An 11,872-nucleotide genomic window follows, 5' to 3' on the forward strand; every position below is an offset into this window, starting at 1 on the left:
TTATCGACACTGTCTTTTTTGCCACTTCAAATCTAAGTCTAAGTTATTCAATTATTTTACAGAGCAAGAATTACGCTGTTCCTCCTTATCCCAGGGCCCCGAAAAAAACAAAGATGACGTGGGGGCTGCGGTAAACAAAAACGCGCTGCCTCATATGGAAACGCGGGCGTGAATAGTTACAGCACTGTCCCGTCAGTCACAGTGATTGCAGCGCTTCCCGGCACAGTCTGTGACGGTCGGGCTGTGTCACGTTCTGTGCCTGGAAAAAGCACAGATTGTGACGGGCACGAAAAGTGACCCCGCATGGATCACCAAAAGGTGGTCACATTGGGCAGGTGGACCTCTTGTAGATCATATAGAGGTGGTCACTTCTACAGGTTTGACTGTAAATGTATGTGAGATGGTAACAATTGAGAATCAAAAGGAAAAAACAAAACAAAGGTTGAGATATTCTTCTTGAGCCTGTCTATGTGCAACATCATTTCGCTGAATGTTATCAAAACAAACCTTGACACTCTTGTTGAAGCCTCCTGTGGCCAGGGGTAGTAGTACAGAGCAGCCGTGGTGAGGACTGTTTCCATGGAGTTGGTCAGAGTTCTGGGTCCACAATAGAACATGAACCAGGATAGAAGCTGGCATAACAGCTGACACACTTGTTAGGGAATCATCACATGAAATGATGAAACACATTGTAAGGCCAGGGCTCTAATACCTTGTATACAAAATGTAATATACTACTAGTAGTATCCTAGACTAGGATATCATTTATGCAAGCTACAACTAAATACTGCTGTGACAATATTAGCCATTAGAGTGGCGTCACGATGGCGCAGTGGCAGGGTGTTTGGCCCCAGAACTCAGAGGTGCTGAGTTCGAATCCGGGGTTCCCTGATTTGTCCCATTGACGTTGTAGCCTTGGGAAAGGCACTTAACACGACTTTCCTCACTTCACTCATCAGGTGAAAATGAGTACCTAGCTTCAGTTAGGAACGTCCCTCGGATAGGACGTTAAATGGAGGTCCCGTGTTTGAGGAGAGCCACACATCGAGCACGTAAAAGAACCCACCACACTTATCAAAAAGAGTAGGGGTCCTTCCCGGTGTGTGTGGTCCATATAAATCAGGCCGGATATGCAGCTTGTACTCTTCAGTACAAACCTGGTGTGTTAGTAGCCTCTGTTGCAGTCCTTTTCCCGCAGCATTTTTTTTTTTCCCGCGGCGCCACGTATCTGCTTGGGATCCCGTATCCGCCGTGCCCCTGTGTCCGCTGTAGACCTGTGTCCGCTGCTGGGGAAGGACTGCGTTTTGTCGGTTCCAGCAAAGGCCAATCAAAAAACACTTATCACCATTGCCATGGATGTGCGAACTTCCCGTAATAAACACGGCCAGCGCAGAGAAATCTTCACGCCCCTTTGAGCAGCGACAACGTTCTAACGGTTGTCAGGATGTCTTTTCAAAATTCGACGGGCGGACACCTAAATGAACGAATCTTTTGCATTCTTTTCCTTTGTACATCCATCGAAGTTGCTATAATGATTTTGTACTTTTCATGCAAGGAAACGTGGCTCAAACATGTCTCACAAAAGCGTGAGAAAGCTGCAATACTTTCTCCGCGCACGCTGCGCTAGACAATGGCCAATCATAATCTAACCCCTGACCCTTTGTTGTCTTCTTTGTCATAAAAGACACTCTTATAAGATCTCTTAGCTACGACGGCTGAATCCACAGAAGATATCAGCAATAGAAAGAAACGTCAGGCCACATTTGAGACAATTTGTAACACGACTTTGAAGACAATATGAATATCATTTGCAAGGAAGCACGCGTCACTTCGCGTGGGCTTTGTGCAACGTAACATTTGAAATGTTTCTCCCGGTAGTGTGAATTACTTCTCCCGGTAGTGTGAATTACTTCTCGCGGATACATTAATTGCGTTTGCTGGAACTGACAAAACGCAGTCCTTCCCCAGCAGCGGACACAGGGTCTACAGCGGACACAGGGGCACGGCGGATCCCGGATCCCAAGCAGATACGCGGCGCACCCTCCCCCCCAAAAAAGAATTTAAAAAAAATAACACTGCGGGAAAAGGACTGCAACGGAGGCTAGTGTGTTACGCCTTGAGGCAGTTTACCGGGTATGCAATACGAACAAACGAACAATATACCTACAATATATTTTTGTACAGGGCTGAGGCATAAGTCAAGTTTGTGATAAAAAGGATACAGTCCACTGTGCGACTCCTTTGCCATGTAATTTCCTGGTGACCTTGTACAGCTGAAGGTCACACAGTGCTGTGAAGAGTCCCTGAAGAAGTCTTGGTAGAAGAACCTGTAAATAACAAGCAACATGTCTTTATGTTACAATCTTTAATCAATCACAACTTATTCAATGCTGATCACTACATTCATGATAATACTATTAGCAATGTACATGTCAGGATAGAAATTTCGATCTGTCAGAATTGCAGATTCTACTGGTGGAGATCCAAATTGGAGTCTCTGTGTCAGGATTTCTAGTGGAAGTTCTGCCAGCAGGGATTCTGATTGGAGTCTATGTCTATAAACTGGGATCTCTACTTGCAGAAAATGCGATTTTGCAAGATTGCAATCTCTATCCTGACATATCAGGATCCAATTAAAGGAAAGCTACACAAAAAATTGAATATCCTTCTATGCTATGCTTAATATATTCCAAAGTCAAATTCTTACTTCAAGTTGTTTCACATAAGTCCGTCATAGTTCTGGGATTTTCCACAGTTTGCAACTTATGCCGTGCTGACGCCTTCTCGCCTGATAATTGAATTATATGACGTCAGTGTTTCAAATTTTTCACCTGATGATTGAATTTTAGAACACTGACGTCATATAATACAATCATCAGGTGAAAAATTTGAAACACTGACGTCATATAATTCAATTATCAGGTGAGAAGGCGTCAGCACGGCATAAGTTGCAAACTGTGGAAAATCCCAGAACTATGACGGACTTATGTGAAACAACTTGAAGCAAGAATTTGACTTTGGAATATATTAAGCATAGCATAGTAGGATTTTTAATTTTTGCGTTTCGGCGCATGCGCGCCGGAACGCATTGTCCTGGCTTTTACCTTCAAGCAAGGCTTCAAGGAAGGAACCAGGGAAGCTTGGTTCAACACTGTGTCGCACACAATAAGACCTTATATGGCAATACGTTCTCAAATCGTTGTATAGCCGTTGCCTTATATGGCAAGAGAGCACGAAAATGCAGGCAGGCTAGATTTAAATTTGCATGTGACACAGGACGGCGACCGCATGTAACTGCTACAACTGTTCGGAAATATCATTGCATTGTGGTTTCGGACTTTGATATCCTGAAAAATGACCATATTACATCTATTCCACAAGATTGCAGAAGAAAAAAAATGATTTCGTCAAGAAAACGACCAAAAATCGGCATAAATGATACCATATAGTGAGGTTATAGCATTACGTCCAGAGTGAATAGTTACGTACCGCAGCTTGGCCGATCTGGCAACGCGAAGCGCTTCGGACCCAGAAGATCCGGGTTCGTCTCCGTGCATGGATTTTTTTTTTCTTTTTAGATATTGAATATCAAAAATATATATTGATATTATATTAATCTATCAATATCATATTTATGAATATCATTTTTTTTCATTAATAAATAAAGAAATATTTTATATTTGTTATTTTTAAATATTCATTTAATATATACAAGGCCTTTGTCTTATGAACAGGACTTCATAGATTCCAAACCCGGCATTCGAATTTTTCTGTTCATTGTAATGGAAAATACCCTGCAGCGGCTCCTATGCGCGGTAAGATGATTCTTGCAAAACACTCGCCACTAAACTTCTATCCCCGATGTAAACAGAGGCTCTTGATGTTGTTTGCAAAACAGCGATTCTTTGTTACAGTAGCAAATGCTCCATTGTTCAGTATCGACTTCATTCAGACAACACGGACGTGGAAAGTGGCGCCCCTCGGCACAAAACTATGGGAATTTTCATGAATTTTAGCAAAATTACCCAGGAAAATAAGGAAGAAATGTTGTAAATGTGGAAACCAGAATAATACGGATGAGGTAGCTGTTGATTTGTTTGACATTTGGTAGTCATTTTAGATAGAACCTTAGCTGTTATGAACTTCTATTTCACTTAATTACCATAGTGCTGATGATTCAATGGTGCTTTTTCAAATTTTATGTTTTATTGCGTGCCATGTACATAATTACATTGATAGCTTTTATAATGAGCCTATTATACATTTTACAAATAAGTACAAGTTGTAGGCCAAGACCAGCTTTTTCAAAAGCACTTAAGTTAAGTGACGTAACTTCAAAATTGCTTTCCCCAATCTGCCTTTCTCTATTAAAACAGTACTCATTTCCCAAAATGACAATTTTTCTTATAGACTGAACAGCCCTTGAGTGACTTCCTCTGGCAGATTTTACTTCAAGTAAAGGGAAAAGACAATTCACACTTATAAACGTAGCCGAAACGCCAGCTTTTTTTAAAAGCTCTTGTTTGTGTAGTTTTCCTTTAACTCACCAACAAGGTGACACTGTCCAGCCTGAAGACAGCGAGAATCTTGTACAGGGCAGCAAACACCAGCGGGTAGGTGAACCCTCGCAGCCCCGCCTGCCACTCCCAGGTCAGGTAACCATACGTTTCACTGGTTAAGGAAGACTTGATAAAGAATTGCAAACCTTTATTGAATATTTCAGGGTGGTTTCATTTTCACAGTTTTTGTGGTGACCTCTCCACTGCGAATCCATGACACTAAAACACTGTGTAAACCCCCTTTCCCTCTTACCACTAAATAAAACCGTGGAAGTTGATGAGTTTGTAATATAAGAAGATTTACATTGTATATTATGTCAACAAAACCTAGAATGTCTGTAAGGGAATGAAAGGGGGAGGGTTAACAATCAATGTCTTTACAATTATTATGGTCGCAGAACCAAGGCAGAACACAGTATTAATGGGCGACCCCCGTGGACAAAAGTAGTTCGGGTATGAAGCAGTGCGTCACATTGCTTGAAAAGGCCGTAGTTTTTCTTCTGTGCACGTTAGCGATGCTGAAACTGCGGTGAATGGTAGAGGTATACGTCAGTTTTGAGACAGTACGAGTTTGATTACGATGTTTGTTCGGTCGGGTTGGATTCGCGCCTGGATATTGTTACCGCTTGACTACTGTAAGTCGCCTGCAGTACAGTGACCTCCGCTGGGGGTCATATCAAAGTGGCTTTTAAACGAGAACCAGCCGGCAAATTTAACCTCATTTTGCAGATATTTTGTAGATTGAACCTTGAAGTCAAACATATAAAAATCTGGCATGCAGCATCTGGCACCATAATTGTGCACCTTTCTATAAATTTTCAAGCGTCGAAGCTTCTCACCTTGGGATCCTTAACTACAGTCAAACCTGTCTATAGCGGTCACTCAAGGGACTGGCCAAAACTGGCCGCTAAGAACAGGTGGCCGCTATGGAGAAAATGTCGATTAATTGACCACGAGTGACACATATTTTCAGTACCCACTGAGATACATTTATTCACCGTACAGTACACATGTAAACAGGTAAGGCACATTTTAGAAGTTCAATTGTTGTTCTTTTACTCCTAGTTAGATAAGAACAAAATACATGTTGCTCAGTTGTCACTTACTGTTCGTTTTCGACCGTTTTTAAACATAAAATCGTGGCGACAATTTTCCTCAGTCTCTTGTTGTGGCTTGTGTTGATCAGCATCTACCATTATGCTAATAGGGTACTCAGAAGAAGGTCGCTCTTTTGAGGGCTTTTTTTCTTTTCAGAAAATTGCAACAGCCCAAATTTTACAACATAGTAGTATTATCCACATTCATTTTGAAGCTTTTGGTTTAGTAATTATCCTCAGTGATACTTTGCAGCAAAATAAATTTAGTATATTATACCTCCGTAACAGTGGTGTCTTCCGTTGACCTTTATGCTGCTACCTATCCAGTTTGTATCAGCGCCATTTTGAAAATTGCGCGAAACACGTTTTGAGCACAATTTGAATGAATTCCCGGTGAAAACGGAAATTTGGCCGGCATTCAAACATTTCACGAACTTACCGCATCAGGTACATGTGTGGGTTGTATTTTCTAAAAGGCTGCCGTAATATTTGTCCAGTCGAAATGCACAGAAATTGTCAATTTTACCACGATGTACAAACGCAAGCCATGTGAAGAAAACTATACTTGACTTCGCGTCAAACCATGGATTTTCTAACAAAGATAAAACATTCTGGTTTTCTTTATTATGAACCTATCCAGTTGAGGCCGCATAAATTTGATAACTGCGTGAAAAAATGAAGATTTTGAACCCGGCGTGCGGTGGCGATGCGGCTTCTACCGGCGCGCCGTGACCGTTATCGGCAGTGTTACTGTACTCGCGGGACCGAAAATCGTCTGGCCGCGACCGCGTTGGACAGGTGGCCGCTATAGCCTAATTCTTAATGCTTATGTCAATGGGAAAAATCCAAGGGACCGACAAAAAGTGACCACTATGGGCAGGTGGCCGCTATGCAAAGGTGACCGCTAATACAGGTTTGACTGTATATAAATCCCTATAGGAGAAATACTGTGGTCTGCAACCTTATGAAGGATATCCGAAGACCATGTTGTGTGCCACCTCCAGAGACTGCCAGTACTCGTCAGGAACATGCGCCGTCTGCACCACTGCTGCATTCAGTAACCGAACAGTCAGCAACATCAGGAACAACTGTCCATCTCCTGCAGGGTTCACATTTTTAATGATTTCACATCTGTTACCTAAACAACTGGAACTCGCTGCCAGATGAGGTAGTTGAAGCGGATACTGTGAACTGTTTTAAAACAAGGCTGAATTTACATTGGGAGAAGAAGAGGTACCTTCCTGAGTGAGAAGAGGGTGACAACACAGGCCTGGCCTACTTCACCGATGAATCCTCAAGGTATCCTCAAGGTATATAGGACTAAGGTAGTAGGATAACGTTATTAGTTAGTACTGTAAATTGTTTCCGAAACAACAAGTGTTTTTTAAAACATAGCAAACACCTTGCGATATGCGGTTGAAAAAACAACAAAGTAACGCCATGCAAGACACTGAACACATGCAATGTAATAAATTCTGCTAGCATTAAATTAAAATCTACAGTAAAAACGTTCAAGTGTTATCACAATGATATTGATATTACCAAATAACAGAGATTCCCTTTCTTAAAACTGGTCACTCATCGCAAGGTTATGTATTATAGAATCACTAATGTTACCTCCCCACAGGGTCTTACCTTAACAACTTACCTACTGACAGCAAAGTGCTAGAACTTGATGTTGTTTCCACCGATGGTTCTATACCAGCCCCCCTCCCCACCGAGGGCTCTACTTCGCCCGCCGGCGTTAGCCCCCCTGGTTCCGCCTTGAGAGGCCGACGGGAACGAAGATTATACTGAGACATTATCCTTGTCTCCGTTTGTTCTGCACGTGAGATCACCAAAGGAAGAAAAGATGTTTCTCCACAAATAAATATGTCCAAGGAAAACAAATTCGGCGCCTCACCTTTGACCTGAAACTGTGCTGGTCTCACTCCACAGTTGTTTAATAAACACACAACTCAGCCTTTGCAGTAAGCTACAGCAAATCATTTGCTGGAAAGCGCAGGCTTTAAGTGTAATCATCCTTAAATATTTCAAAGACATTTGATACAAACAGTTTTCGAGTTGTAATTTTTAATGATGATAAAACAACAAGCTTCCACTGAACTGCGTGCCGAGACCAAATGTTGATATTATAATTAGCTGTTTATTGCAGAACACTACGCCACTGTTCAGTGATAGGAAGCAGTAATCAGGTCGAAGGGGCGGGAAGGGTGTGTGGAGGTAAACATTGTGGTCAAGAAATAAAGATTAATAAAATATCCATATTCAAAAAGTAAATGTATCTACATACTATTGTTTAGAAGTATATATTTGAAAACTTTCTATCAAAGTCACACCTTGGGAAATAGTTAGGGACTACTTCCTGGTCGTCGCGGCGGGACACAAAATCACAAAGGGCAAGCGAGAATCTGAGACATCCAAAATGGCGTCTACAGGTGAAGCACTGACTCTGGAGAGAGATGTTAGGCGGGCCATTGAGCTGCTCGACAACCTTCAGAAGACGGGAGACATCCCTCCACAGAAGCTTCAGGCTCTGCAGAAAGTTCTGCAGTCCGATTTCTGCCACGCTATCAGGGAGGTCTACGAGCATGTCTACGAAACGGTCGACCTGACCGGCAGTCAGGAGATTCGGGCTAACGCCACCGCAAAGGCGACGGTTGCCGCCTTCGCAGCCAGCGAGGGCCACGCACACCCCCGTGTCGTCGAGCTCCCGAAGACCGAGGAAGGCCTGGGCTTCAATGTTATGGGCGGGAAGGAGCAGAATTCCCCGATCTACATCTCCCGAGTGATCCCCGGTGGAGTGGCTGACAGGCACGGAGGGCTGAAGAGAGGCGACCAGCTCTTGTCCGTCAACGGCGTCAGCGTGGAGGGAGAGAACCACGAAAAAGCCGTCGAGCTCTTAAAGGTATCAAAAGCAATATTAGGACTAGAAATGGAAATAAAAAGAAATGCTGGAATCTTTATGGTAGTGACATTTGCAAATATTGTTTAGGGTATTTGCCTAATGACTTCATATATATACTCTTAGGATTTTAAACCCGCGCAAAATCGTGCCGTACGATGATCCCCTTAGTTTCAGGAGCCTACAAAAACTGCGACAATGTCGTGTTTTTGCATCATGGACGTTGCTATACATTGTGATACTGTTGTTTGAACTAATCTTGTATAGAAATAATACTAATCATGTATAGAAATGATACTCTACTCTAGAAATGAGACTAAATAAATTGACTTTTAAAGATTATCTGATTGTTCAGACACTAAATAATATTGCATGGGTTTCCTTTAAAGGCCGCCACCGGTACCGTGAAGCTCGTCGTCCGCTACACCCCCAAGGTCCTGGAGGAGATGGAGGCCCGTTTCGAGAAGATGCGAAACAACCGGCGCGGACGCAGGCCGATGGAATGTTAGATCATCATGCATGCTGAATACTTTTCTATGAGGACTTTTAGAAAGGACTTCTAGAATTTTTGTCACATTGAATGTTGTTAGAGTTGATGCAAGTCCGGAATACATGATGTACTAGCGTGAGAAAATAAGTGGTAGCACAAATGTACAACATCACAGTTTACGTCTACATAGTTCACATAATTTAGAACTTGAGTGTTATTAATTCAATAATTGAGGAATATGGCTATCAGACTTAGAATCATTCCTATTTTGAAATTGGAGATTGTCGTGTGAACTAGTTGAATGGAATTAAAATGATGGCACTACTGGCCTTGGTGCAGAGAGAGAAGGAATATCAATAATCAATCATGAGAATGTTTCCAACAGCAATTTAGTAGTGTTGGTCAACTTTGTCCTGATATGTGGGCTACACCCCTGCACCGATTACAGAAATGAGCACATAAAACAGTTAAAATGCTGGTTTATTTACCAGTACGGTGCTACCCTGGAATTCAGAGCATATGTACCGGCCCACGCTCCGAGTTACCCGGGCCTACCCTTCCGCTCCCCCCGAAGATCTACCCCGCCCCACTATCCGCTAGCTTGTTTGGCTAGCGGGAAGTGGGGCGGGGTACGTTGTCAGGCCAGCGAGAGGGTAGGTCCGTGGAAGCTCCGGGCGCGGGCCGGTGTAGGTCCAGGAAAGCTCGGTACAATTGCTCTGGATTCCAGGGTAGTACGGTGCTATCCACTGTGTTTGACAAATTTACTAACAGTGTAAGTGGATTCAAACATGGTAATTGGTCTGTAACATAATGCAAATTATATAAGGCTGGTTCAAATACTGAACACATTTACGAGTACTAGCCTCTTCGAATCGTGTAGAGGCCTAAGCACTAGTTACCTCTCCTTTAATACAATTACCCGGCATTTAAGAGTGTCACAGACAACTCTGTCCCACAATTACATGTCGTTTCATCCCAGGATGACCACAAGACCAGTTAGATCGCACTATAAAAATTGCTGTTTGAAACAGTAACAAAATTTTTTTATCCCGAGAATTCTTTACCTATGTATACAATACAGGACGTTTTGTGTGTTTGAATTCAATTACATCATATATGTCAATGATTTTAAGAATTGGTTACCTGTAATAAATTCATATTCCTTGTTAGCAAAATGCCTTTGACTGAAGCATTTAGGGACAGTGAGCTTGTAGACACTATTGTTAGATTGCTTCTGTTTGTCTTTTGTTTATGTAGATGTTGGGTAGAGATTCACAATATCACTGCAGCTTGGTGTGAATGTAGTCATGAAAGTTAAGACTTGATCCCAATGACTTGTAGTATTACCATCCTAGCATGATTTTTAAGCAGATGTGTTGTTTTGGTGATTAGTTTTTGTAGGCACACTAGCTTATGAAACCAACATACTATCAAGGTATTCAAAAGGTGCTAAAACAACACCTCTACTTAGAAATTATAACACAGTAGTTTCATTTTTATGTTACCAGAATGTAGGTCAATTGCTTACAACAGTAGTAGTCATTTCTGGTGAGACTTACTGTCACTGCTTGCTTTTGCCTCAAGATTGTGTTACACTATCACTAATGAAAACACAATGGTATTAAAATGAGAATGTAATAAAGTGTGGTATGGTGTTTCTGTAGTGATTGTGAAGGTCTTGTAGAAAAAACATTATTTAAACCTAAGAAAGGCAGTAAGTATTGACATGCCCAAACGTTTTGGTTTTGTAAGGCCACGCCAATTTTTTAGTTGCTTTTCGGAATAGCCTGTCCTGTTTTTCCCATTTTGAAAAAAAAATTGGGTCACTATTCCCATTCACAAATTTTAACTCCCAATTTTACTATTTATTCAGTTGTAAAATTCACTTGCCACCAAAATAGATTATACAGGCCTGCACATGCATGTACCTAAAATGTGTGGTCATATTGATCATAAGTTATAATTTTTCATTTATTAAAACAATTTCTCTATATCAAATCATATATTACATGGCAAAAGGTAATTTTGTTACTGAAATTATAGTTCTAGATCAAAGAAAGGGGTGCATTGCATAAAATGAGCCATACAATGCTGAAATTTGAATAATCCTGTCTTATTCTTTATGTTACTAGTATGTGACTTTGCAACAAAATTTTTTTTCCCTGTCGCTCCAATTTTTTTCTGAAAAAATCAGTGAAGCAACACATTGAATTGGTGTGGCCTTAGCATAGTTCTCTGCAGAGGCCAAGATTAGGCACATTTTGGAAATTTCCTTACATTAGATTTAAAGGAGTAATCTTACTGGGAATTTAAGGGAAATGCAACTTTACTTGAGACATCAGAGTACTGCTTAGTGACCCTTGCTACAAATGAGGTTTTCTGTTAGGGTTTCCTGGGAAAAAAATGAGAAGCAAAAATTTTTTTTCTACAACAGAAAACATCAAGTTCAGTGAGAGTGCACCAAAATTTTGAGTACAGGATTTAATGGCAGTGAAAGTCGTGTAAAATGACTCGAAAATTTCAAATGACATGAAGAAACAAGCTGTCATCCTACATTGTGGACTGGTGCAGTACCATACTCTTACGGTAGAGGGCAGTAATACCTACTTTCTAGCTATTGTCCTTCCATAGCAATGAATAGGTACTGATTTCTTCATAATGCTCAATGTAGCAAACAAAATGAGCGCAACGAATTGGCGCAACGGCAGAGCGTTCGACTCAGAACCAAGAGGTCCCGAGTTTGAATCCTGTCATGTCACCGGTGTTGTGCCCTTGGGAAAGGCACTTTACACGACTTTCCTCACTCCACCCAGGTGTAAAT

At 41.6% G+C, this 11,872-nt stretch overlaps 2 protein-coding genes across 2 annotated transcripts in view; one reads left to right on the forward strand and one right to left on the reverse strand.

Annotated features, from left to right (window-relative positions):
* LOC136427372 (GPI mannosyltransferase 3-like) overlaps positions 1 to 7,502 on the reverse strand; it is an 18,101-nt gene extending 10,599 nt beyond the window's left edge. Inside the window, exons 1-5 of the mRNA XM_066416201.1 lie at positions 7,305 to 7,502; positions 6,632 to 6,755; positions 4,548 to 4,665; positions 2,223 to 2,327; positions 508 to 644 (exon numbers count right to left, since the gene is read on the reverse strand). Of these exons, the coding sequence (XP_066272298.1) occupies positions 508 to 644; positions 2,223 to 2,327; positions 4,548 to 4,665; positions 6,632 to 6,755; positions 7,305 to 7,458 (638 nt within the window). The 5' untranslated portion in view covers positions 7,459 to 7,502. The remainder of the gene's footprint in view (positions 1 to 507; positions 645 to 2,222; positions 2,328 to 4,547; positions 4,666 to 6,631; positions 6,756 to 7,304) is intronic.
* A 494-nt stretch (positions 7,503 to 7,996) lies between these two features.
* LOC136427360 (protein lin-7 homolog C-like) lies at positions 7,997 to 10,706 on the forward strand. Its single transcript, XM_066416182.1, has 2 exons — positions 7,997 to 8,564; positions 8,951 to 10,706. The coding sequence occupies exons 1-2, from the start codon at positions 8,082 to 8,084 to the stop codon at positions 9,068 to 9,070; spliced, it is 603 nt and encodes a 200-aa protein (XP_066272279.1). The 5' UTR covers positions 7,997 to 8,081; the 3' UTR covers positions 9,071 to 10,706.
* The last annotated feature ends 1,166 nt before the right edge of the window (positions 10,707 to 11,872 follow it).

This window comes from Branchiostoma lanceolatum, chromosome 2 (assembly GCF_035083965.1).
Source record: "Branchiostoma lanceolatum isolate klBraLanc5 chromosome 2, klBraLanc5.hap2, whole genome shotgun sequence".
Taxonomy (NCBI): domain Eukaryota; kingdom Metazoa; phylum Chordata; class Leptocardii; order Amphioxiformes; family Branchiostomatidae; genus Branchiostoma; species Branchiostoma lanceolatum.